The 23,756-nt window shown below is 43.8% G+C and overlaps 2 protein-coding genes and 1 long non-coding RNA gene across 8 annotated transcripts in view; 1 reads left to right on the top strand and 2 right to left on the bottom strand.

Moving 5' to 3' along the window:
- Positions 1-4,383: 4,383 nt before the first annotated feature.
- Positions 4,384-6,328, bottom strand: LOC132471145 (uncharacterized). Of its 5 annotated transcripts, XR_009528774.1 has the most exons (6): positions 6,200-6,328; positions 5,371-5,428; positions 5,049-5,099; positions 4,927-4,970; positions 4,605-4,668; positions 4,384-4,518 (listed from the first exon to the last, which is right to left on the bottom strand). It is a non-coding gene; the product is annotated as an uncharacterized LOC132471145 (long non-coding RNA). The 5 variants fall into 5 exon arrangements; XR_009528778.1 differs by lacking the exon at positions 4,927-4,970 and having other exon boundaries at positions 4,493-4,518; XR_009528776.1 differs by lacking the exon at positions 4,384-4,518 and having other exon boundaries at positions 4,563-4,668.
- Positions 6,329-6,501: 173 nt separating this feature from the next.
- Positions 6,502-16,319, bottom strand: rae1 (ribonucleic acid export 1). Of its 2 annotated transcripts, XM_060070219.1 has the most exons (13): positions 16,179-16,319; positions 15,335-15,446; positions 15,097-15,201; positions 14,312-14,404; positions 13,939-14,025; positions 10,158-10,244; positions 9,919-9,990; positions 9,472-9,579; positions 9,095-9,201; positions 8,888-8,963; positions 8,329-8,523; positions 7,842-7,927; positions 6,502-6,975 (listed from the first exon to the last, which is right to left on the bottom strand). In XM_060070219.1, coding segments are annotated over exons 2-13 (1,107 nt in total). In that variant the 5' UTR covers positions 15,425-15,446; positions 16,179-16,319; the 3' UTR covers positions 6,502-6,974. The 2 variants fall into 2 exon arrangements, with proteins under 2 accessions (XP_059926202.1, XP_059926201.1); XM_060070218.1 differs by lacking the exon at positions 6,502-6,975 and having other exon boundaries at positions 7,838-7,927.
- A 2,654-nt stretch (positions 16,320-18,973) lies between these two features.
- LOC132470862 (bone morphogenetic protein 7-like) overlaps positions 18,974-23,756 on the top strand; it is a 10,960-nt gene continuing 6,177 nt past the window's right edge. The window contains exons 1-2 of the mRNA XM_060069773.1: positions 18,974-19,567; positions 23,423-23,612. Coding sequence (XP_059925756.1) covers positions 19,162-19,567; positions 23,423-23,612 — 596 coding nt within the window. The 5' untranslated portion in view covers positions 18,974-19,161. The remainder of the gene's footprint in view (positions 19,568-23,422; positions 23,613-23,756) is intronic.

Below are 23,756 nucleotides of genomic sequence, written 5' to 3'. Positions count from 1 at the left end.
CTACCAGCGTCCTCGCTTGCACCTGCTTTTGTCCTTCTTTACAACACAAAGGAAAGCCTCTACTGTACATCCAAAACGCGCGCCACACACACACACACACACACACACACACACACACACACACACACACACACACACACACACACACACACACACACACACACACACACACACACACACACACACACACACACACACACACACACACACACACACGTGTTGCTTTGTCTAATTCTAGTAGAAAAGAGGAAGTGAAATGTCCTAGACTCAGAAGGATTGTACCAAAAAAAAAGAGAAAAAAAAGGGGTGCCAACACAGCAGATAAGCAGGGAAATCAAACAACGCTGCCATCATAATACTAGATCACATCATAGCTGGATACTGCCAAACATTGTCATTCGAATATATATGGTTACAAGTCCATGCATTATCTTACATGTGATGTCGGTCACAACAAACTGCTTATCCCCTCGTCATAAAACCATGTTTTTGTTTTACTTAGATGGCAACAAGTGCGTATAGCTAAACCTGTTAGCAGACACCATGATATTACAGTTTTTCTCAGTCGCTTTGGTACATTTCTCAGATCAGAATTGAAGTTCTCAACACTACTTGTTCAATCTTCACATCATTGTGTCACTTGTGCACATCAAAAAAGCGGTTTCTCATTTCTTTGAACAAGTTGCAAATGCTTTGGTCCATTCATGCAAATGATTATGTCCAATTCTCTGCTCCTTTCTGCATTATCTATTGCTTATGTCATGTTGATCAAAATGTATTACAATGGATCTCTGTTAAATAGTCTCACCCCCACAACATTTAGGTATTAGTTCATTGCATAAGTCTTTACATGCAAAATGGCTGAAGAAGTTGTCATAATATGTCAAGCATATTTCTATACATTTCCATTACTCTTTTTCCGAAATCTGGCCTTAATTTGTAAATTACTCCCAGGTGAATCTTTACTTTCTCTAAATAAAGGAAATGTACGACGCACCCTAGATCAACCAACGATCAACCAGTTTACTGTAATAGCTCAAATGTACATCTCATGAAGGTATTTGTGTAATATGGATGAGGATTTGTGGCCCAACAGACAGGAACGTCTGGAGGTGTAGGAAGACTGCACTGTTATTCCTACAGCACTGCATGGACAGTTTTCCATAAGGAGATTGTCTTATGTTCACATTTCTAGTTTCTTCTTGTTTTTTTGTTTTTGCTATGCAGTGCTGTCTTTTCCTTTCTGTATCGCAATGTCATGGTCTGTCAACAAATTACAGTAGCTTACAAACAGTAAAAGCGTAAATGTAATTCTTGTCCAGTCGGTTGCAATCAATCTCCCTCATACACTAATCTGTAACTTATAATGTACAATAATTGTCTTCAAAACTTTAGCCATAGTTTAGATCAGAACATCACTCAGTTATATTGACATGTATTGACAACATGACTAAGCAATTTGACTGTCTTATCCATATACAATGACACAAGGACTTGTCATTCTGATGGCACTGCATGTTCATTGACAGTTGTTTACTTTTGAGAGATGAACTAGTGATTTTGAACAAGCTGGCTTTTGCAGGTTATCCATGTGTTTTGCTATTTGTACGAATTGTTTTGAGAAATGCACTTACTGTTTTGCAAATGTTGAGGATAATTCAAGAATGTACCAAAGCGACTGAGAAAAACTGTAATCATGATTCAGCAGGGTACTGTGAAGGTGGAGGTCGAGGGACAAGAAAGTATAAATCCTATACACTTGTGCTGGGGAACGACACACACACACACACACACACACACACACACACACACACACACACACACACACACACACACACACACACACACACACACACACACACACACACACACACACACACACACAGCCTACATCAGCTACATGCCTTCAGCCGGTTGTAGAGCACTGATAAAACGAGAAAGGGATGATAACACGAGAATAATGCAGCACCTGCGCTGCGTTTTTTCTTGCGTGCGGCTGTCTTTTAAATGCAGGGAAGTTCCTAGATCAGATTGTTTAACCGAGTTGTTGACTCCGGGTGCCAACTGCTTCTACATCCGCTTCTGAATGGTGCGCTATAAATCTTGCATCCAAGCAGCATTAAAAAATGCACTACTTTCAGCAAAATGTGTGTTTGTTTGTCCTTCGAAATATTTGTGTACTTTCAGGGCCAAGGCAAGGAAAAGAGACAACTGGGACACGGTTCTCTATGCCAAACCTGTCTAAAAAAACATCCTTAACAAGACCAGCTATACAGTCCATTAACTAGGTAAATGCATTAAGCATTACATAAAGGGAAGCACTTAATTAACTTAACAAGCATGCATTAAACATGGCCCAGTTGGGCTGTCAGACGTTCTCACTAGGCACTAGCAGCATTTGAGTTGGGAAACTTTGATTCACGTTTTGCAAGACTGGACTAATAATGCTGTGAGCAAACCGATATGTCTTCAAGAAGACCATAGACCAACACATCAAAAGCCTTATTTTACAGTACAAGAGACAGTAGTCTTGTTGTCTAGTGACGGGTGAACTCTTCAAAGCCCTGGGGACCGAGTGGTGAGGAAGGTCCGACTATATTTCTCACCCTCGCCGTCTTGGAGGTCCCTTGTGAAGTACCGACCAACAGGTTAACATCAGGGTGACACTCCGCAATGACCGCAATAAAATGGCCGTTATTTCACACCTATCACACCTTATCCTCCGCGAACTCGGACACTTTTCACCAAGGGCCCTTGTTATAGCTACTCCCACTGTGATTCATTTCCACTAAAGCATCTCCTGGTCGCATGGTCAAAAGACTTACATGAAGAATCAATCTCTTCCTTTGATCTTCTTGTCATTGTGGTTTATTGTGCCGACTCGAGCATGACGGGGTCTCTTGCACAGAGTGCACCCCCTGCTGGAGGATAAGGGTTGAAGCCATAATAAACTTGTGACCCTACACGTTCATGAGGTTCAAGAAGCAGGCCTACCCGAATTGTTCCAATATCATCCGACTGCAGACACAAATGGGCGTTCCCGTGTCGTGGGCGTTCCCGTTCACGCAGACTAAAACGCCCCCCCGGCGTTCTCGTGTGGTGGGCGTTCTCGTTTACGCAGGCTGGAACGCCCCGTTCTTCTTCGTCGATCTAGTAGTATGGGCAGCATAGAACTGACGTTAGCGCCCCCTTCTTCGATCTCGTAATACGGGTACGTTAGCCAGCTAGGCCTACAGAATGTTAACTTACATTTATGTGTCGGATCTCGACCCAAACTTTGCATCAAACTTGATGCAACACGATCATTACAGGGAGGCTCCATGATCTCATGTTCATTATCTTCTGGGTTAGTATAGGTAGGGTATTAGGTATAAGTGAGATGTTTGATATAGTTGTTTAAGAATATGCCCAAATTAAATAATGAATAGATTAAAATAACACTTGGGAGTTGGGACATTATGCAGTTCAAACCCAGTTACCAGACACTATGAAGGCTCAAACAGTAGGCCATTTGACTCCAAGTGTTCACTTACTTTTCCAACTGAATGTTTTCAATAAAGACAAAAAACAGTAATTGCTCTGTAACAATTAACCTTACAACATACATCGTAGGCACAAATGTATGTTATACATCGTATAGCATTTGTCACAAAAACAAAAGAAAGGAGTAATAAAATACCAGCATTTCTGGGCAGATACATTTACTACAGTAGTATGCACATTTACAAATGAAAGGGATTGCAAAAAAAGACGTCCCAAATAAAACGAAAAAGGAGTAATAAAAGAACATTATCCTAGGCAGACATCTTTTATGACAAACCTGCCATATGCAACGTGCCTCAGTACCAGGGGTGCTCTTGGCCAATTCTTCTTTTTTAAGAAGCCTTTGAGGCGTAGCGCAAGGCCACTGCCACAGCCTGCATTGTTGTAAATCTTTCTAACCGTTATGCATATGAGATTGTCTTTATTAAGCTTAAGGTCCCCTGCCAAACTCATTTAAATATATGGAAGGATGGAGAGGCTTGATTAGTTCTCGGAATGTGTTTGAAACCCTGTTGAACACGCCAAGCATCGCCATGTCCAGTCTCAGCGACTCTTGAAGAATTTGCTGAAGGACTTCGGGTGGTAAGAATGGCCTGTCCTCTGTTGTGCCAGATTGGAGCGTGTGGCTGAGATGGGGAGATGGAGAGGGTGAGCTTGGTGTGCCAGCTAGCCCTGCAGGGCTAGAGAGAGCGAGAGATCCGAAAAAGAGTGAAGGAGAGCGAGAGAGAGGGAGAGAAACAGGGATTATAATCAACCTTCAATTCAATCACACAATCCCAGACCAACACTACCCACACCATTAAACAAAAAGGGAATCACTGATCGATCAGAAGTCTGAGAAAGAGCAAGAGAGAATATACGTAAATAGAAAAGTATGGACATAGTATGTAATACCTTTCACTGCTTAGTGATTGGAAGGTGTGACTGAGATGGGGAGATGGAGAGGGTAAGAAGGAGCCAGCTAGTTCTGCAGGGCTAGAGACAGAGAGACAAGTGTATTGGCTACGACCTTCGTGAGCACCAAAAATAAGTAAATAGCAACATGGACACAGTATATAAACCTTTCAAGCATAAAGGTCTCCAACAGCTGTCCAACCACCACCTCCTGATAGAGAGCATGTCCCCCTGAAAAGTAAAGTTATGCTTTAAATGACTTCATAGCCTGATACAAATCCATGTTACAGTACTGTTTAGCAGTGTACTATGGCAGTGTAAATTATTGTGAAGATGTAGCCATCTCCTCCCGTAAGTGCAGTACCTGAAGACAAAGTAATGTGTATGACCTATGATGCATGTTAATTGTAGCCTCCAGTAAGGATGACTAAATTATTAAAAGCCTTATATTTCATGCTACACATCTGATTGAGATTTGAAAGAACTCACCTCACTGAAATCATATTGCTTTTGAGGGTAGAATACATTGCGTACTGAAATTAACATACAAATTAGTTAGTTGTTTTGCAAACTAGTCATCGGTCATCATTTCTGAAAATAATGCATCTCACCATCAGCATAAACACCCCACAGCTGTTGCTCTGATACTGGTGAGGTGCGTCCTGTGGTGGTATAAGGGGAATGTGATTTGTCAATGATTCTTATTAGTACATAATGCCTATAAACTATAAAGTGATATCCACCCTCATTTTGTAGCTACATACAAAAAGTGCACAATGCACTTTCAACAAGCATTTAGCAGCAACCAGGGCCCATCAGCGTCACATAGGAACACTTAATTAAATCATAATAAACAATCTAGAGGCCTGCCTGTCTACCAGTGAATGCTACTCTACTAGATGCAATGAATCGTGCGCCAGCCACACGTTTTACCTCGTCAGCCAAGTAAAGTCCCTTCCATGGTCCATTGGACAAAGCATGTGCCAGGGTACTGAAAAGGTTTGGAAGACGTGTAAGTTGCAATTCATATGCATCATCATCAACACGCATTCGGTACACACTACGCTTCGATTTCACCCAAGGGTGAATTAAAAGTACATGTTTTCCTAAACGTTGGTCATCAGCGAGGTAATAAAGTAGTAACTTCGGGCACATCTGTCATCTGTTTTTCAGAGTGCTAACGATCTTTATTCATTCGTTGCGCAGCGACCGAACAGACAGAATTCTCTGATATGCCATGCATGTAAACATACTAGTTAGTTAGACGTACTAGTACGATGCACAGTTTAATCAGATGTGTGTGTCACCACAACGAAGCAGAGTGGCCGCGATGTCATGCCTCTTACCATGCCAGGCTGCCAGCTGACACCTTAACATCCAACTTAACAATGTACTTTGGTAATGTTAACCTCACAGTAAAATAATCGGCAAAGCCTTCGCTGCAAACTTTACCCTCTACCTACAAACCGTCTTAAACGTTGCTGATTTCTGAATAGTATATGCAACGTTTATGGACGAGATAGCATAGCATTCGCTGCTACCGAACCATGCTTGTCACGAGTATTTATATCGGATTCGAATTCGGATACAACGATACCACAGCTAAATCAGTGATTTAAATGAGAATACTTCACAGCCAATGTTCTCAAATAAACAATATCATACTTACTGACATAATCTCTCATCATAACTCTTTCGTTTTTCTGGAAAGTTACTACGAGGTAAAACCGCCAAAAAAGCAAGCCTTGCGAAACTCACTCACCTCTTCTTGATTGATCGATGAAACGCTACAGGAACGCCTGATGGGCGTTTTTGTGTCATGACGGGAACGCCCGATGGGCGTTTTTGTGTCATGACGGGAACGCCCAAGCCTGCAGCTGGACCCTTCTCGAATTGTTCAGGGCCGACTCTAGTGGACTTATTAAATCGAATGGATGGCGGTCCTCGATAGCTGTAGTTTGTGTTCTGACACAGTTTCATACTGAGAAATATGCAGTATGTAGGCCAACTGTTCAAGTTAATTAAAAAACAAATATAGCCTATATAGCCTATATACACATCACATCGACAACAGTATTCCTTTTTAATCGACTTCCAAGTTGGAACAATGTGAGAATTTTACAATATACGCAGAGTAATTTATTTCACATCTCATCATTATTATTTGAAATATACCATGAAGTAACACCAAGCCGAAGAGGAACGTAAAGTCTTTTGAAAACGGTCGTAAAAAAAAAATGTTGCAGGAATCCAACAAAAAAATAACAAGATGAATCACAATCTAAGCCCCGCCCCTTTCTCCACGACGACCTCCAAGACCAATGATGCCATGCAGCTGCCATCTATACCAAGTTGGGTTGCGGGCTCTGTTGATTGGTCCATGCACGCTATGCAGCACCGCCGCATTGGTCCAGGGGTTTTGGCGAAAAGGAAGGGTGCTTTCTGTGTATATTCACGAAGACACACACGCACACTAAAGCCGCAGGTCTTCCGCCGCATCCCCCCGCAACGGCACGATCGTGACTCAGCGTGGCTCATCTGAGGACAGGGAGGAGAGGTCAGTACCCGACATCACGTTCACCAAGTCGTGTGAACCTTTATTGTTGCCAAGGTGGTTCATTGCAGTGGGATTAACAAATCAGACGACACTCAAACACTACTAGTTACGGTTAAGTACTAATGCCGCTTTTCCACTGCATGGTACCAGCTCGACACGACTCGACTCAGCTCGCATTTTTTGCGTTTCCACCGCGAAAACATGGTATCTGGTACCTGAAGTGGCTGCTTTTTCTAGTACCGCCTCGCTCTAGGTTCCAAGCGAGCTGAGCCGATGCTAAAAGGTGACGTCAGCAGACGGCCGGCCACTGATTGGCCAGAGAGTGTGACGAAGGCACGAGAGCGACATGGCAACCATGCTGGTAACAGCCATAGCAGCGCCGCAGCCAACATGCCAGCTAATAATACGAACACGAATACCATCGCATCGATGTCCTCCATTGTTGTTATGTGGGTTCTGTCCATGTGTGGGTTGCGTAGGTGTTTGCGTCGCGTACAAAAATACGTCACGGCCCTTTCGCGCAGCCGACCCCGCCCACGTCCAGGAGGTACTATTTGCGGTGGAAAAGGACCCGTGCTGCTACCGTGTCGAGTCGTGTCGTGTCGTGTCGTGTCGAGTCGTGTCGAGTCGAGCTACATGTGCGGTGGAAAAGCGTCATAATTCTCTTATCTCTACGGTCAACATAGGTTGCATAGGTAGAATCTAATCGTGTGGAGCCAGCTCATAAACCCTTGCTCTTAAGTATGCAAGTGGCAGTAGCAGCCCAGGGTTAAACCAACTGTAACTGGGGAATGGCCTGTTGGGGCATCAGGACCTCCCTCCCCGTCTCCCTTCCCCCTCCTCTCACCATTTCTTGTTCCGAGGCTTGAGCTCTTCGGCCGCGTTCCGCAGGAAGATGTAGTTCTTTTTCTGGGGGTTGTAATATTCGTGGCCCTGGGGGGGGGGGGGGGGGGTTTGGAAGACACAGAGGTGCAACAGTAAGGAACCACGCGTCAACAGACTCACCTCGTCTCTGCAGAGACCAGTTAACTACACACTCTTATTTGATGAGGTTACTTTGGGTAACAAAACCTATTCTAATTAAAAAAGTTGCAAAAACACATTTTAAAACTATCATAAAACAGGTATGTTTTTATAAAATATACAATATTCAAATAACTACTTTCAAACATATAGATTTGTTAAAACAACATTTCATTCAATACGTTTCCCCAAACGCCTAAACATTTTACGATCCAGTTAGTTTTTTTTACATGTGATCTGCCCAAACTCCTGCTGCCTCAGTGACAGAGCTTTCTCCCAACGGCGGCATGAGCCTCGTTAGCTCCCCTCACCTTGGACCAGTCGTAGCTGGAGGCGTAGGCGAAGATGTTGCCGTTGCTGTTGAAGGCGCAGGCGGTGATGGGCTGGTCAAGCTGCTCCGACGTCTTCAGCTTGGTGCGCGCGTCTTTGTCCCAGAAGCTGAAGCGGCCGTCTGAGCCCACGGTGGACAGAGTGCCGTGGACCGGGTGGAAGGAGATGGCGTTCACCTGAGACCGTGGAGGAGGGAAGTTGGGTTTTAAGGTCGTCGGAATGGGCTTTGCACAAAAAAAAAAACTGCAATTGCAACCGGTGTACCTAGTGTTCCCTTTGTTATAACTGGAATTATTAGATTATAAGAAAAATATGTTTTACTTTTCTACTATCATAAAATATCTGGTAAGGTCACCGGTATCCAAATCGACCTAAAGATTTGAACTATTTTCTATCAATGTTATGTGGACTGCAGGTCAGGCCCCAGGATGCAGAGCATGGACAGACATTGGGTTTCGAACCCAGAGTCTTTCAGCAGAGACGCAAACACCCTAACCACCGGACGATCCTGCCCGACATATCCTGGAGCGTCAGACTTACAGCATAGATGTCCTGCGGCGTGGCTGTGTTCGTTCCGTTAGACCTGTGGCACTTGAAGGTGAAGTTGTCTTTGGCCCTGAACAAAATAAAAATAAATAAAAGATATATAATTTAAAGACTGAAGACCACGCATTACACACATGGCTCACTGGCAGGACCACATGGACACGTCGTTCATAGGAGACTGATGGCTGGATGAACACTTACGGGTTGGGGGGGTTGATGTAATGGATGGCCACGCGGCCCTCAATGCTGCCCAGGGCGAAGCCTGTTGGCTTGTTCTGCTTGTCTTTGAATATGGCCACACAGCGGTGCTGCAAGAGAAACAATCACTGTCACACTTGGTTTGATCGAGGCTGAAAAAACTTTCTTAATCATACTCTGAGTAAGACGTTTACAACTGATGACTGCATTAAGGAGAGGACAAACAATCCTTATTTGTCACTGTGAAAGTACAAGTACTACACAACAAAATATGATCTCTGCCCACTCTACCGGTAAGGACAGTACAGGCTTTGAAGGGGCCTGCCTTGGTAAAGCTCCTGGTATTGGAGTTATGAGGTGAGCTTCCAGTAGCGCCATACCTGATGCTTGAGGGGAGAGTCTATCCTTCTGAACTCCGAGGGCTGGTTCTCCAGCTGGTACACTATGAGCCCCCGGTCTGCTGTCGCCAATACAGCCATAGGGTAGACCTGCAGAGACAATTGAAACATTCACATCCAGGGATCGTTGTGGATCCACGGGGGAAAGGTTGGCGTTCTAATGGCTCAGGTCATTGAGGGGAATAGAATAAATGTAAATAAGTATGATGTATTTTTTTGTAAGTTCTTTAAGCAAAAACTATAAAAGAAACACGTTGAAAGTAAAATGATGGATGTATGTGCATATATACAAATTATGGTTGAAAAAAAATGTATATATATATATATATACACTGAGTAAGTACACATAACCTAAGGTTCCACTCTGCATAATGAGAAGGGTGTCTGAACAGCAGTGTTTTTCCATCAGGAAGTGTTTCGATGACTTACCACGTCAGCACAGTAGCATCTTTCGGTCATGGGCAGAGACAGCATTGGGTTGGGGGAGCGCGTGTCCCAGAACTAGCGGGCCAAAGAGGACGGACACAGCATTTAAATGACATGTGTAGCTTGAAGCTTTTTTCCAAGGATGCCAATTGCAGACATTGATGAGTTATAATAGGAGGTTCTGGTTAGGTGATGTTCTGTATAAAGAATAGTTGTATGAAAAGATATTCCTTAAGTTGTACCTTCAGTGTTTTGTCCCAGCTGCCAGTCATGATACAGCTGTAGTTGGGCGCTTTGACCCAGTGGATCGATTTGATTGGCCCATCATGCTAAAGTGTGAAAGAAAGGGTACATTTGAATATAACATTGTAAAAAAAAAAAAACTTGTTTCCTGTTTTGTTATGGAGATAAAAGAAACTCGGTAGAGAGAGTAGATGAAGCTTTCAGAAGATGATTTTAATACATGCATTGTATGGTGGCCAGTTAAGAAAGTGTTGTGTTAAAAATGTACACCTTTTTCTAAGAACGCTGAATTTGAAACAATGTTTTAGTTTGCTCTTTGGGGGAAAGGGAAAGTTTAATATTGCTGGCCGAATTTGTGATCCCTGTTTGCCAATTACGCCCTTACAGATCCCACCTCCAGCATCATGAATCAGGGCTCCAGAGTGCAACTAATATCTGTTATAGGTCGCACTGGTGCACCCGACACTGGCCGGGTGAAAAAATAAATCTCCTTCGCAATCGCATCATCTCTCTGTGTTCTCCTGTAATCACACTCACGGTTAGGGACGGGGATCGAAACCCGGTACTATCAAGGACCCGGTTCCACTTTTTCAAAACCCAAAAATCAAACCCGGCTTATCGCTACCACTATCGAGTCCCGTCGTTCATTTATTTATTTTTTTGTCCCGCAGGTCCTGTAATGTAATGTTGCGTCCCTCGAGCCACGTCACGGCATTTAAATCAAATCAATCCAATCACTGAAGCGTGTCCGTCTTAATCAACCACTCAAACTACGAGCGGTAATCGCACACACAAACATTGTCGCTAGTCCCGTCAGCTAAAAATAGTAATCCAATTGTGAAATCGGTGTTGTAACCAGCAGCATACAAGCTAGTTATCTTAAAAAGTAAATAAAGTTTCAGATGTGCTGCGTGATGTGTTGAGGTTGGCTCAGTAAAACGACTGTTAGGTTATCACGATGCGTTCAATTGTAATATAAAGAAACGGTAAATTGAGTTTTTGGTGAGAAACATGAGTAGGCCTAATACTGTATTACTCATGTTTCTGTATTACTAATACAGTTGTATAGTGCTATAGTCATTTTATTTTATATAACTAAAACTACTAATGTCAATATTCATTAACAATTACATATTTAATTTAAAATGCAATTATTTATTTCCTAAATATATTTCTCATCACTAAAAACGCTTCGTACTTCCACCAATTAATTGAAAAGTATCGTTAGAGTTATCGATAAAGACTTGGATCGTTAAGGAGTATCTAAAATGGTATCGATATCAATAAATATTAATGATCCCAATCCCTACTCATGGTAGGATCATATCGTGGTCTGAACCAATAAAAGAAAGAGCTCGGTCGGTTCTTTGCTCTGGTCCTGTTCACTGCTTGTGTTGTTTTTTTAAATTGCGAACGACCTAAGCGTCAGAGTAACTGAAACGGATAAAGAAAATAAACGCAACAGAAGAGGGGAAAAATTAAGCGAGGTAAAAACAGAGAATGTTTTATCATTAAAAACCCTAAGCCTAAGCCTACTTTTCCAACCTGCCCTGCTACTGATAGTAGTTATTCAGAGACTGAATTACCCGCACAAACCCTTTTATTTTGCTTAATTTTTTAGTTTGAAATGTTCCATTTCAGCTCAGTGAAAAACTTGAAACACTTTATTGGAATTTTTATATATACTTGTGCTTCAAATAAAGACAAGCATTTCTCTACACCTCATGCTGCGTTCCAGGGACACTTTTTAGCCCGTAAGGCTGGAACGAGCTGGAACTGGGAGTGAATCAGTCTGGTACGAGTTCACAGGTAGTGAGTTGCGGGTTTGTCTGCCGTTCCAGGGCATTTTCACGGGTAGAAGGTTGTGAAAACACGGGTTACGGGTTGCCTGGAACGCAGCACTATTCTTTTCAAAAATCATTCACATTATATGAAAGTTATGGAGGGCGATACAAGGTGACCTTATGGCGTTAAAGGCGATGCAATGAAAAATTTGGTGCACCTAAAGTATGTTGGACATGGAAGCAACAACTACATAGCAGGCATAGAAAAGTATATATTTTTTAAAGAGCCATCATAATGAGCAAGAAGTAGCAACGAAAATGGCAAAAGACATTAGAAGTAGGAGGTATAGGGAATATTTACATGGCAGTATAACCCATCATAAATATAAACTCTAGGAACTTCCGACACGTGTTGTCCTTCTACTACGCAAAGCTGCCCGACACAGCGCTCCATGGCTCATTGACCCACTCTGCAGTGAAGCTCTGCCGTTACTGTGTGGACGCCACTGACTCCCTCGACAAAGCACATGCTCCTGGGGATTTATTCTTTTACACACAACCGGACTCGATCATTACTTCACTAAACTGACATGCCCGCTCCCGCTCGCTCGTCCACTGCACTCACACGCTGACCACACACACACACACACTAGGGCTGTCACTTTTTCCAAAAATGAAATTCGAACGAATTTCGAATGTCCATAATTAATTCGAATACATTCCCCCCCCCCCCCCCATAGAACACGACAACAGTCTTGATTTTTTATGTTGCTCTCGTATACCTCACGTATACCTACTGAATTCATAACAGCACAGGATAAAAACACATCTTTGATAACACATTTGTAAACACAACAAGAGGAAGCTCCGACACACAAGTGCGGCTGTCTTTTACACATTAACAATAACTGCTCGGAGCGCGATATGCGGAGCGCATGTCGTCCATGGCACACACAGCCTATATAAACGAACAATCTGTGAGGCCGACCTCCAACACGGCATGCTGCTCTTTTTATTCCTTACGGAAAGAAAATTACAAGTAGTCTCGCAGCTCTCCGTTACCGTTGCAGCTGCTTGTGTCAGCCGTGCTGTATAAGTCCCCAAACAGGCTGCCCATCGCGCCCAGCGCAGCAGCAGACTTTTCTCCCTGTCGTGTGCGATCAGTGTCGGTCTCCGTTTCAGTGAGCTCGTGTGAGAGGCTTTCAGTCACGAGATGTTTCTGTGCAGGGGAAAGGTGGACTAACCGGGAGAAGCGGGGATCCAGGAGGGCCGCTTTATTGAGGAGAAGCCACTCGCCGCTCTCTTCTTTATAGCGCATTTTTACAGTTCGAATGGAGAATTACACTTCGAATTCGAACTTTTCACCCCACCTTCGAACGAATATTCGAACTTCGAATAAAAAGTGACAGCCCTAACACACACACAGTGATATGCGCACCAGATACTTTCTCGTGCGAACGAGATACTTTCTTGTGCGCACCAGATACTTTCTCGTGCTCTCGAGAAAAGTTAAAAACATTATTTTTACCCCATGTCCCTTTACGGGTTCAGTACTCTCTACCACCGTGTCCGCCATGTTTTTGTTCAAAGTTTGTTGTGATGCGAAACGTCCGTGGGTGGGAGAACGCTACGTACATATAAGGGGCGGGATTGAGCAGCTGAACATGGTTTGCAGGCTCAGAGAGCAGCGGTCGGCTTTATAAAATAGCGCTCGCAAGGCAACATCAAAATAATATACCGGTATGGCGACATTGTCTCAACCATATATCGCTTTCAAAAATATACCGGTATAATTTTAAAACCGTTATATCGCCCAGCCCTACTCCTGATAATGTTGTCCTGCTTAGTGTTGTTTTATCTTTATTCCAATAAAGCATGTGTTCTAGCTAATTTAACTATTTTAAATTTTAATGGGAACAATTATTTCAGCAGGTAGTGTCTGCTTCACAACAGCCCTGTTTTTAAAAGTTAGAAAGGAGCTGGGCTGTGGTCTCACCTGTGCGATCTGCATGGCCTGGTTGCTGTTGAGGTCCCACATCTTGGCTGTCTTGTCACAGGAGGCGGTGAACACTTTGCTCCCATCCTGCTCAAGCAGAACAGACGGCATGGTCAGAGGTTTTATTTGCTGTAGATTCAACCGATTTGACTGAAACAATGAGAATAATGATGGGAGACATGCTGCTCATAACACTCGTCTCAAATACATCATCAAATACAACTAGAAGATGTCATCATGTCTTGTATTGGGATAGAACAGAGTAAACTCAAAAACAGCTATTCTATCACAGGAACATAAATGCATACATAGCTGGTTTGCGCTCACAGCATGGTAAATAATGTTCAGAAACAAATCCCAACGGGGATCTTACATCACTCCAGCAAACGTCCAGCACTGGGCCCGTGTGCATCTGCTGCGCCTTGGGAACGGTCTGTCCGTTGTCCTGCACCTCCCAGCACCGCACCTGCAGCCATACAAAAACCACAATACGCTCCAGTCATTGATTTGCATTAGAAACGATCAAACAACCCCACTCAAATCAGCTGTATTCCTAAAGAAATTCATAACCCTCTCTCAGAGGGGATCAACTTGGGAGTCCAGTTCTCGTCAGTTGGTCGATATGCACTTGTTTTGACCAAGTTCTCATTGGTCTAGCAATCGCTGGCGTTTGGGAAAAAGCGCATCTTAATCCATTATATTCGAGTGTGGGAGGGACATATGCAGACCTATGTGTCTAATCTACTCCAATCTACCAAACAAATGGTCATAGAGTTGTTTCAATTTCAGTCGACCAAGATTTTATTTGGTTGATTACCGGCGGTCATTCTGGCCGAAACTTCTGCTATGAATGAACTCAACGCATCCAAACAAACTTCGCCACCAATGCCCTCTAGTAATGACGTAGAAGAAAGGCAGTTCAACGTCATGAAAAACACTACCTGCGTTCGTTGCAGAATGAAACGTTCACACAATGGTTGGCGGAGATGGGAAAAAAATTGAATTTTACAACTGCTTTCTCTAAATGACGGTCTTATTTAAGTAAAAGTCATTGGTTACGATGTTGGAGATAATATAAAACATACCCACGTTTAAAAACAACTAACAAAAAGTTTTTGGGTACAGTGCCGCTTTATTAATTGTAGATAAAGCGCTCACATCATTGGCCCACGAGCCACCAATCAGGAAGTTGCCAGGCATGGTTGGAGGACTGAAGGCCAGACAGCTGATGCTGTCGTCGGGAGGTGAAGTCACCTCCACATCCTGTAGTGTGTGCAAGAGGGGACAACCAGTGAGGAACAGAATGGACAGTCTGATAACATGTAATGGGAAATGCACCATGTTGGGTGTTAAGTAAAGGTATTTTAAGGGAACACCGTGCAAATAATTTTAGTACCTTCATTGGATTGTGGCTGTCTGTTGTCGTGGCTCCAAACACCCCTGTTCCTCCAGCTCCGAACCCGGTTGTTGTACCGAACAAACTCATGATTGGTGGAGTTTACAATGACCTTAACAAGGGAACAAAATTAGGCACATTAAATAGTAATTCATCAAACCCATGTAGTTAAGCAACCTACTTTCAAATTGGAAGATGTCCTCTTGAATTAAATGAATTAAAATAGAGATCTAACGTTAATCTGCTAATAATAATAATAATAATAATAATAAACATAGCTTGGCATATCCATAACAAGTTAAGATGAAGATCTGTCAATACAGCTGGGTGGCCATAACTAAAGAGGTTGTATTGTTGACAGCTAACATAAGCTATTACATGCTAGTGAATGTAACGCACGAAAGGTTCATGCTGGTGGAAATATTCGTGAATATTAAGCACATTTAAGACAACACTAGTCAGTCAGATGACAAACTTATGTCGACTTCACTAACTAACCGCTTAGATGAACGTAAAGGCAAACATACAATGGTTGAGCTATTCAAACAAGCTAACGATAGTCAAGCTAGTGTGTAGCTTTTTGGCTTGTGCACATAGCGACATATTCTTGCGAATAATTAAGCATGATTCATATGGTCAAATTGTAAAAACAGGTATCGATATATCTTGCCAGCTATATGCTGAGATGAATTTAGCAGAAATGCCGCTCGAATTTGGGATACATGCAGTGGCGGCATACGAAAGTTTATTTTCGTCCCAAACACTGCAACCCTTCTTCAAAGCCAAGTCCAGGGCACTAAATTCTAACATTGTTTAAAAATATGGCTGAATAAAGGATACATACGGTCAGTATTCGTTATTCTTTACAGCATGCCAATCGGTACAATTCTTGAGCGCAACCATGGGTGTGTGATGGCGCACAGAAGTGTGGTGTTCGGTGTTCTGTCGCAGTTTGACGACGTGCGCCAAGCTCTGATGGTGCATTACAACGTAGAACCGCCAGGGAGCAGTGTTTTCAGTACTGGCAAAAGGCATCGAGGTGTGCCAGACCATTTGACACTTTGTCAGAAGGGAGCACTAATCAACAGTGTTATACTTCTAATTGTATTCATGATTCATGAGTTATGGTCACTGAATCATAGATCATTCAATAGCTTATTGGTAATGCACATGTACATTCACACAGACACAAACTAACATACACATTTTATGGTGTGGTTCATCACCTTTTTAGATGGTCGCAAAAACTAAAATGTTTAGAAAGTCAAGTCAATTCGATGGCATATGAGCAGCAATAGGAGCATATTAATGTCATCAATTTTTCTAGCTTAAATTATTAATCAATATAAATAGCTGTAATCTAAATTGTGACCTTATCACAGTGTAATTTATAAAGCAAAGCTGTCTTTAATTTAGAAGCTGCATCGTATAGCAAAATTTCACTACCTCACCCTTGTGGCTTTGGCACAGTAGACTGTTTCCCTTGTGGTCTGTCATGGGTTTATTTAATTGTATTGGCACTATCTATTATTTTTTAATAGTTTTCATACTGTGGTATTTCACCCCAACTCAACTCAATCTAATCAAATTAAATTAGTCGGACTTTATTGGCATGGGAAAAGAACATCTTTACTTCCAACACATGTAGAAAGTAAAAAATTATAATAAAAAAAGACAAATGCACAATATGGCACTATACTCACTATATGAGCAAGTACTCAACTAAGAGTGCAGCTACAGCTACCCAAGAGTGTCCACACTGTTGGTACGGTTTTTGAAATAAAAGTTACGTTAAATAGTAACGTAAAATATCATTGTTGTAGAAGATTTAAAAAGTTGTATTCAGAGATACAAAGTATAGTATAAAGAGTAGTCTCTTTTTTTTCTCCAGCTATACGATCGCTCTGCACTGGAGCACTTTGCAACTCGTCGAAGGTCCACAGTCATTCATGTGGGCTGATGGCATGTCCCTTCATGTAGCTCTACCCCCGAGCCCCCCACCCACCCACAACAAGGGTGGGCCCCGACTTGATTACCTGGGTTACAAATGTCTGTTCTAGAGGAGAGAGATTAGGAAGGATTATCCCTCATTACATTTTGATTGACCGTTATGGCATCCCCCTTTCCCACACAAACACCCACCCACACACACCCACAAACACACACACAACAGAATGTGCAATCCGGTTCAAAACTGTGTTTCGGTGTGTGTGTGTGTGTGTGTGTGTGTGTGTGTGTGTGTGTGTGTGTGTGTGTGTGTGTGTGTGTGTGTGTGTGTGTGTGTGTGTGTGTGTGTGTGTGTGTGTGTGTGTGTGTGTGTGTGTGTGTGTGTGTGTGTGTGTGTGTGTGTGTGTGTGTGTGTGTTGGTGGTGTTTACTTATTGGATGTTCATCTGTACGCATTAGGGAGGACTGGGCTTGGAATGTGGTTGTAAAGCTTGGATGAAACATAGGCATATGAAGTTATTTTCTTATGCCTATTTGCACACTTTATTAATACCTGTGTGCCGAAGAAGACCTTATTTGCAAACACAGACAATTCTAATGCATGAGCGCGCACCTTACAACCAGCCTAAATCAACAAGGCAACAATTATATAGTAATTCAATGGCTTTTCTCCAGCAAATATAAAAGTGAGGTAGAGGTAACAACTTGCTAAGGAATTCCTACACACAGAGTTTCGGGTTTAACCCAGAACGTTTCGACTGGAGTTCCAGCCCATTAACCTAGACGATATGCTGCTTCAAAAGCAATTACAATCATTTTACACAAAATTCAGAACGGGTCATCAAAATACTGTGGGTTGAGTGGGACACACAACAGCAGAACCCAGGGACTCTGGGACAGCCACACATCGGGGGGGTCCTTGGCTGGGTGCAGATCACTCTGGCTCCTACTATGGGAATGTGGGCATGGGCACACAGAAGAGTTGGACTGTTACAATCTTGGACCACAGATACGCCAGAAAACACCTCTTCCTCCTCCTCACCCTCATCCCCCTTACACACACAGGCACATGCACACATAAACGAAATATAACTTTGTGGAATCCGTTCGTAGCTATGGTATTGGGTTAATGTGGTTCCATTGACATCTTGTATACAAAAGCTTCATGAATCCTTATTTTGCTTCTATGTCTGCCATTTTGCATGCGTTTGTGTGGGTGTGAGGGGTATGCTTTGTGTATATCTGCATATGGCCTGATCTGTTCGTGTTTGAGTACTTGTGTGTCCGCGCGTCCGTGTGTGTTTACTGATCGATTGTGAAGTATTGGTGGTATTTGCAACCAAAAGAAGAATCCCTGTCTATGGCCAGTGATCTCTCAACCAATACATAAGCTATTGGACACTTGCATCATTACTTTCGTGTCAGCGCAATCATGGCCAAACAAAGAGCGCTCTGATAGGGCACTCAGGGTTAGGACTGTTATCACATTCAGCGGACCCCAATCTCATTAACAAGATAGAGGGGTGACCGTCCCGAGAACCAGAGTTCATTGGTCTACTCTTGTTCGACTTTTATCAACAACTAGGAACCCCCACCCCGCAAAAATGAGCCCCCAATCTTTTGGCCCATGGGCTCTGGCATTATAAATACGCCTTCCCCTCCCCAGACGAAGCAACTCAATAAAATCCCCTTGCAAGAGCCCTTAGTAACATGAGCGCACAATAGCAATCCACCACCACTACAAGTGGAGGTAGTCCACAAGATTGGCATCTGCTAAAAGTTGTTTTGTCTTTTACTATACAATTGAACGACACATCTTATTTTTTTTATGACAAATAGCAGCCAATTGAAATTTGGCGAAAACTTACTGGCGTGCTTAAAATGCCAAAACTTGTACCACGCGAGATGGTCCTCGGTCTCTTCCTATGGATTCACAGTGTGTTCGCAGACGTGACATTTACGTCTAACTTCTCCATGGACAACGAGGTGCACTCCAGCTTCATCCAGCGGCGCCTGCGGAGCCAGGAGCGCAGAGAGATGCAGCGGGAGATCCTCTCCATCATGGGGCTCCCGCACCGCCCGCGACCCCACGACCACAACACACAAAACGCAGCCGCACCTGTGTTCATGATGGACTTATACAACACCATCTCTCTGGATGCGCAACTGCCCGGCTATTCATATTATAAGGCCCCAGCGTACACTACGCAGGCACCGCCGAGGGGGACAACGCAGGACAGTCGTTTACTCGATGACGCGGATATGGTGATGAGTTTCGCGAATCTTGGTGAGTTGATGCCTTCACTTTTGAGCAGTTCCTCCCGCTTAACAAACACAATCTCAGTATCTCTGAGGTGTTCAGGATTTATGAATAGTATTGTGTAAGGCGTATAATATTTATTCACGCGTATCCACTGTGTATAACCTACCTAACCTAACCAACACATTGATCTTGGCTTAATCAATAATATAACCAGGCAGTAGACTCAAATGGGTGGCCCTATTTGAAAACGAGGCTGTCCAGTTTGAAAACCTTTCGAAGCTGTATATAGAGTGGACGTTAGTGAGGCTTTCTTACGCATGACTGGGATTGGATCAAGGTGGATACTTCTCAATCCAAGCAGACAACTAAAACGAGGCACACGCAGTAGGCCCACATCTAAACCCTTGATTGAATGATTGAATACTTTGTTTGTTATTGTGCGCTTGAGCGTACTTGAGTGTAAACAAGATACGTGCTCACGTCTGTGGTTATGTGCGCACACCAAGTTGTGTGTATACTTGTGTGTGTGTGTGTGTGTGTGTGTGTGTGTGTGTGTGTGTGTGTGTGTGTGTGTGTGTGTGTGTGTGTGTGTGTGTGTGTGTGTGTGTGTGTGTGTGTGTGTGTGTGTGTGTGTATATGTGTGTGTGTGTGTGTGTGTGTGTGTGTGTGTGTGTGTGTGTGTGTGTGTGTGTGTGTGTGTATGTCTGCTTTGGCAGCCCCTCGCGTCACTATGGTGAAGTGGCAGAATGCACTGTGGCTCGCTGCCGGACGGGGGTCCCCTCCAACGGTGGTCCCGCTGGTCCCATTCTTGGGACTTGGGCTCTGGCCTCAGGGCGTGGGGAGGGCGGGGGGCTGTGGGAAGGGGGGGGGGGGGGACATAGGGTCACTAAAGATGGAAGAGGTCTCATCCCCCTTGAACATCACCCACATCTGACCTCCCACTGTGTCTTTGGGGTTGTTCGACGTGTTACAAATGGAGGAATTCAGTAGCAATCATGTTAGAATAAACTCAAAGTATAACCCTTCAGGTGTCTAATTAGATATATTTAGATCTAGCCATCCACCTTAAAAAAACACAAAACACTGATGGGATAAAGAGTAATATAAATATATAGTATATATATAGTATAAATATATATATAGTAAAGGAATTGAGAGGGATACTACACAACACCATCCAGGTTCACTGTGTCAGGTCATTCACAGGGCTCTCCTGAGCCGGTACTAATGTTGTTGTAGTGGAGTCTGTCTAGGTGGTCCCAGTGATGGGCTGTCCCAAATCCAAACTGGATTATGGTACCCCCCCCCCGGACAGACCACAGCTTCCAGTCGGGGGCAGTGCCCCATTGTTCTTGGCTACATAGTGCCTCGGTGGAAAGCATTATGTCAGTGGTAAGTGGCGGCAACGTTGGCCAAAGTATTTGGGAAAATGAAATCCATACTTAACTAGAGTCACTGAGAGTTTGGTCTAATGAGCGAGGTCGTTCACTGTTTGGAGCTTGTTTTCAAAGGATCTTCTGGTTGATTCCCCGTCCACGTATGCAAGGAGGGCTGTCTAGAAGGCTTTTGAAGCCAATACGAATCACACATGCCCCTGCATGTACACAGCCACCCAGTCAGTGAGGCTGTTACCGTGGCACCCGGAGCGTAACTATAGCATCCCACAGCGCCGTGTGGACCTCACACAATGGGCCAGTGTTGATAACAGAAGTTCAGTTATTTCTATCATCTCATTCAACTGTTATGGGCTGGATCGAGGGTAAAGGGTCCGTAGGCTGAAGTTACGGCAGACATTCATAGCCTGGTTTCAGTGGCAGAACTGCTCAGTTGATCCCCACTGTTGCAGAATCATGTATGTAACCCTCTCTGTTTGCTGTTTGCTTGGGACATCTTCGACGGCTGAACAGGTTAACAGCGTATAGTTCACCAAAGGTTGAAAGCATGCTTCCTTGAGTCTCATACACTTTCTGGGTTTGCAACTAAAACTCTACGCAAAAAAAGTGCAATTTAAGATAACCAATTTATTTTTCGAATATGTCTCTGCCGCCTGTAAGCGTTGGTGGTTTTCATTCTTTCAGATGGAGTTCATTAATTTAAATGAATACCCCTCAAGAATATACCTTGTATATGCCCCCCAATCTACTGTTAATTTAAAAACAAGACACATGTGTTCCCCTTTTTGCATGCTTATCAAATACGTCCCATTAAAGCCGACCCGCCCACAGAACACCTGGTTGTGCTCCAGCGTCTCTCATTAACTGGCAGAAGGTTAATGTGTGGGGCATATCTGCCGGGCTCCGACTGGGTCCGGATGACTCCAACGTGTTGAAATGCCTCTCACAGTTTGCATATCGGAGCTCTAATCCCCCGAGTTAATGGCTCCTAACGTAAACACGCCGTGCCTTACAAGCAATTATTGCTTTCATAAAAACGCCCCCGCCGTTCCTCTCCAGCATTTAATTGCGGTCAGAGGAACGACTTGCCGGGTGCAGTGTGTGCTCTCTTAACGACGCGCGGCTTGTCTGTTTGTTTGCCGGTGGAAGGGTAGTTTAATATTTTTTTCTTAGGGGGTCTGCGCTACAGCTTGTGTGTGTTTTGCTTTTGGATGACTTTTGTGCGGTTTGAATGTTTCGCTGCGAAAGGAGATCCGTGGACAGCCTGGGTCTAGAGGCAAGCATACATGAATAAACGTAGAACGTAAGACAGCATTAAACCTTCATGGTGATGTCATTGGGATGATGTCATATGCCCCCCTTCATCGGGGGCTGAGATGTGTTTAGGATGGTTAATCTGTGCTCCATTCTGAGCCCCTTCGGATGGGGGCTTCCTGCACTGTTCCCAAGGACATACAAGCTGGGTAACACTGTGAAAACAATGGACACTGGAAATCTCCAGGAAAACCCGAGAAACGTTAGTGGCCACCTCTGCTGCTTCTGGAAACTCTGAGAGCTGTAGATGTGCAAAACAGCAAAGCAATCTAGTGTGGAAAGCAACTAAAAGGCTGCCATGCCTATTATTGCAACCTTGAAATAGGCACAGCCTGTGAATGAAATCACTGACAATACAAAGCAAAATGCTAACAGGAGGCGTGTGTGTGCGTGTGTGGCCACACTTAGGTGTGTGTGCGCAGATTTGTGTCAGTGTGGTTGTGTGTTCGATGTTAGTGTGTGTGTGTGTGTGTGTGTGTGTGTGCATGCTTGCATGTGTTTGTATTTCTGTGTGTGTGTGTGTGTGTGTGTGTGTGTGTGTATAAGCACAAATGTATGTGTTTGTATGTGTCTCTGTGTGTGGAAGCTTTGGCTGCTGTGGTTTTACTGGCACTGCCTAAACTGGCCTTTTCTTGTGGTCGGCACATGTGTGCAATTTAAACATTGAGCCAATTTGAGCCCCGCGTGTGGTTTTGCCTTCTGCGTCGGGCACATACGCTAGACTTGACTTAAGTGATGTTTAGATCAATCACTTCCCCCCGTGGTCGGTCCTATTTCTGATGAGGAGCTTCCGAGATGTGGGCAGAACGGTTTGGACCTCTTTGATTCTGCGGCGCTCCGGGTGGACGTATGTATCCACCGACCGGCTCTGTGTCTGATTGAACTCAACCAAAACGGTTTGGCGTTGGGGCAAAGACACTCTCCTCTCTGAAGAATACTGTTTGTGCTCCGTGATTGTGTGTCCTAGCGTCGTTAAAAGCCTATTTGCTTCAATGAGTGTTATGTCCGGATTCCTTATTTGACACAACATCGATCAGGGATGTGACTCTGTAAACAACTCAAACAAATCAGTCCCATCTCCAGTACTAATACAAAGGAAACAATGATCTTTGTTTAGATCACCGCTTTCTAATCAAGAGCTAACCTTACTTTGTTGCCTCGCCAAAAGTAGACGCGGATCAGGACGGACATCGCCATGGCAACCACAGACGGGAGTACCGCTTCGACCTGTCCCGCATCCCAGAGGGCGAGGCGGTGACGGCCGCCGAGTTCCGGATCTACAAGGAGTACATCCGGGAGCGGCAGGAGAATGACACCTTCAGCGTCAGCGTGTTCCAGGTCCTGGCAGAGCCCCTCTACGGGTAGGAGAACTGGCACTCTGCACCCGCAGCCGAGACATTATAATCATATCGTAGAACGTGGAAGGGGGCAACACACATATAGCACACATATGTGTTTATTATGTTTATTAAGAGGTAATCAGGAGACTTTATAATGTAAAAAAA

This window comes from Gadus macrocephalus, chromosome 13, assembly GCF_031168955.1.
Source record: "Gadus macrocephalus chromosome 13, ASM3116895v1".
Classification (NCBI taxonomy): Eukaryota; Metazoa; Chordata; class Actinopteri; order Gadiformes; family Gadidae; genus Gadus; species Gadus macrocephalus.
Note: the sequence above shows the minus strand (reverse complement) of the source record. Positions and strands in the feature narration are given on the sequence as shown.

Excerpts from the sequence above, each read along its gene's own strand:
- rae1 (XM_060070218.1), bottom strand. The coding sequence starts at position 15,424 with ATGAGTTTGTTCGGTACAACAACCGGGTTCGGAGCTGGAGGAACAGGG. Across the intron at positions 15,202-15,334 it reads ACAGCCACAATCCAATGAAG|GATGTGGAGGTGACTTCACC; the intron begins GTACTAAAATTA and ends CACACACTACAG. Across the intron at positions 9,991-10,157 it reads GCTGGGACAAAACACTGAAG|TTCTGGGACACGCGCTCCCC; the intron begins GTACAACTTAAG and ends TTGGCCCGCTAG.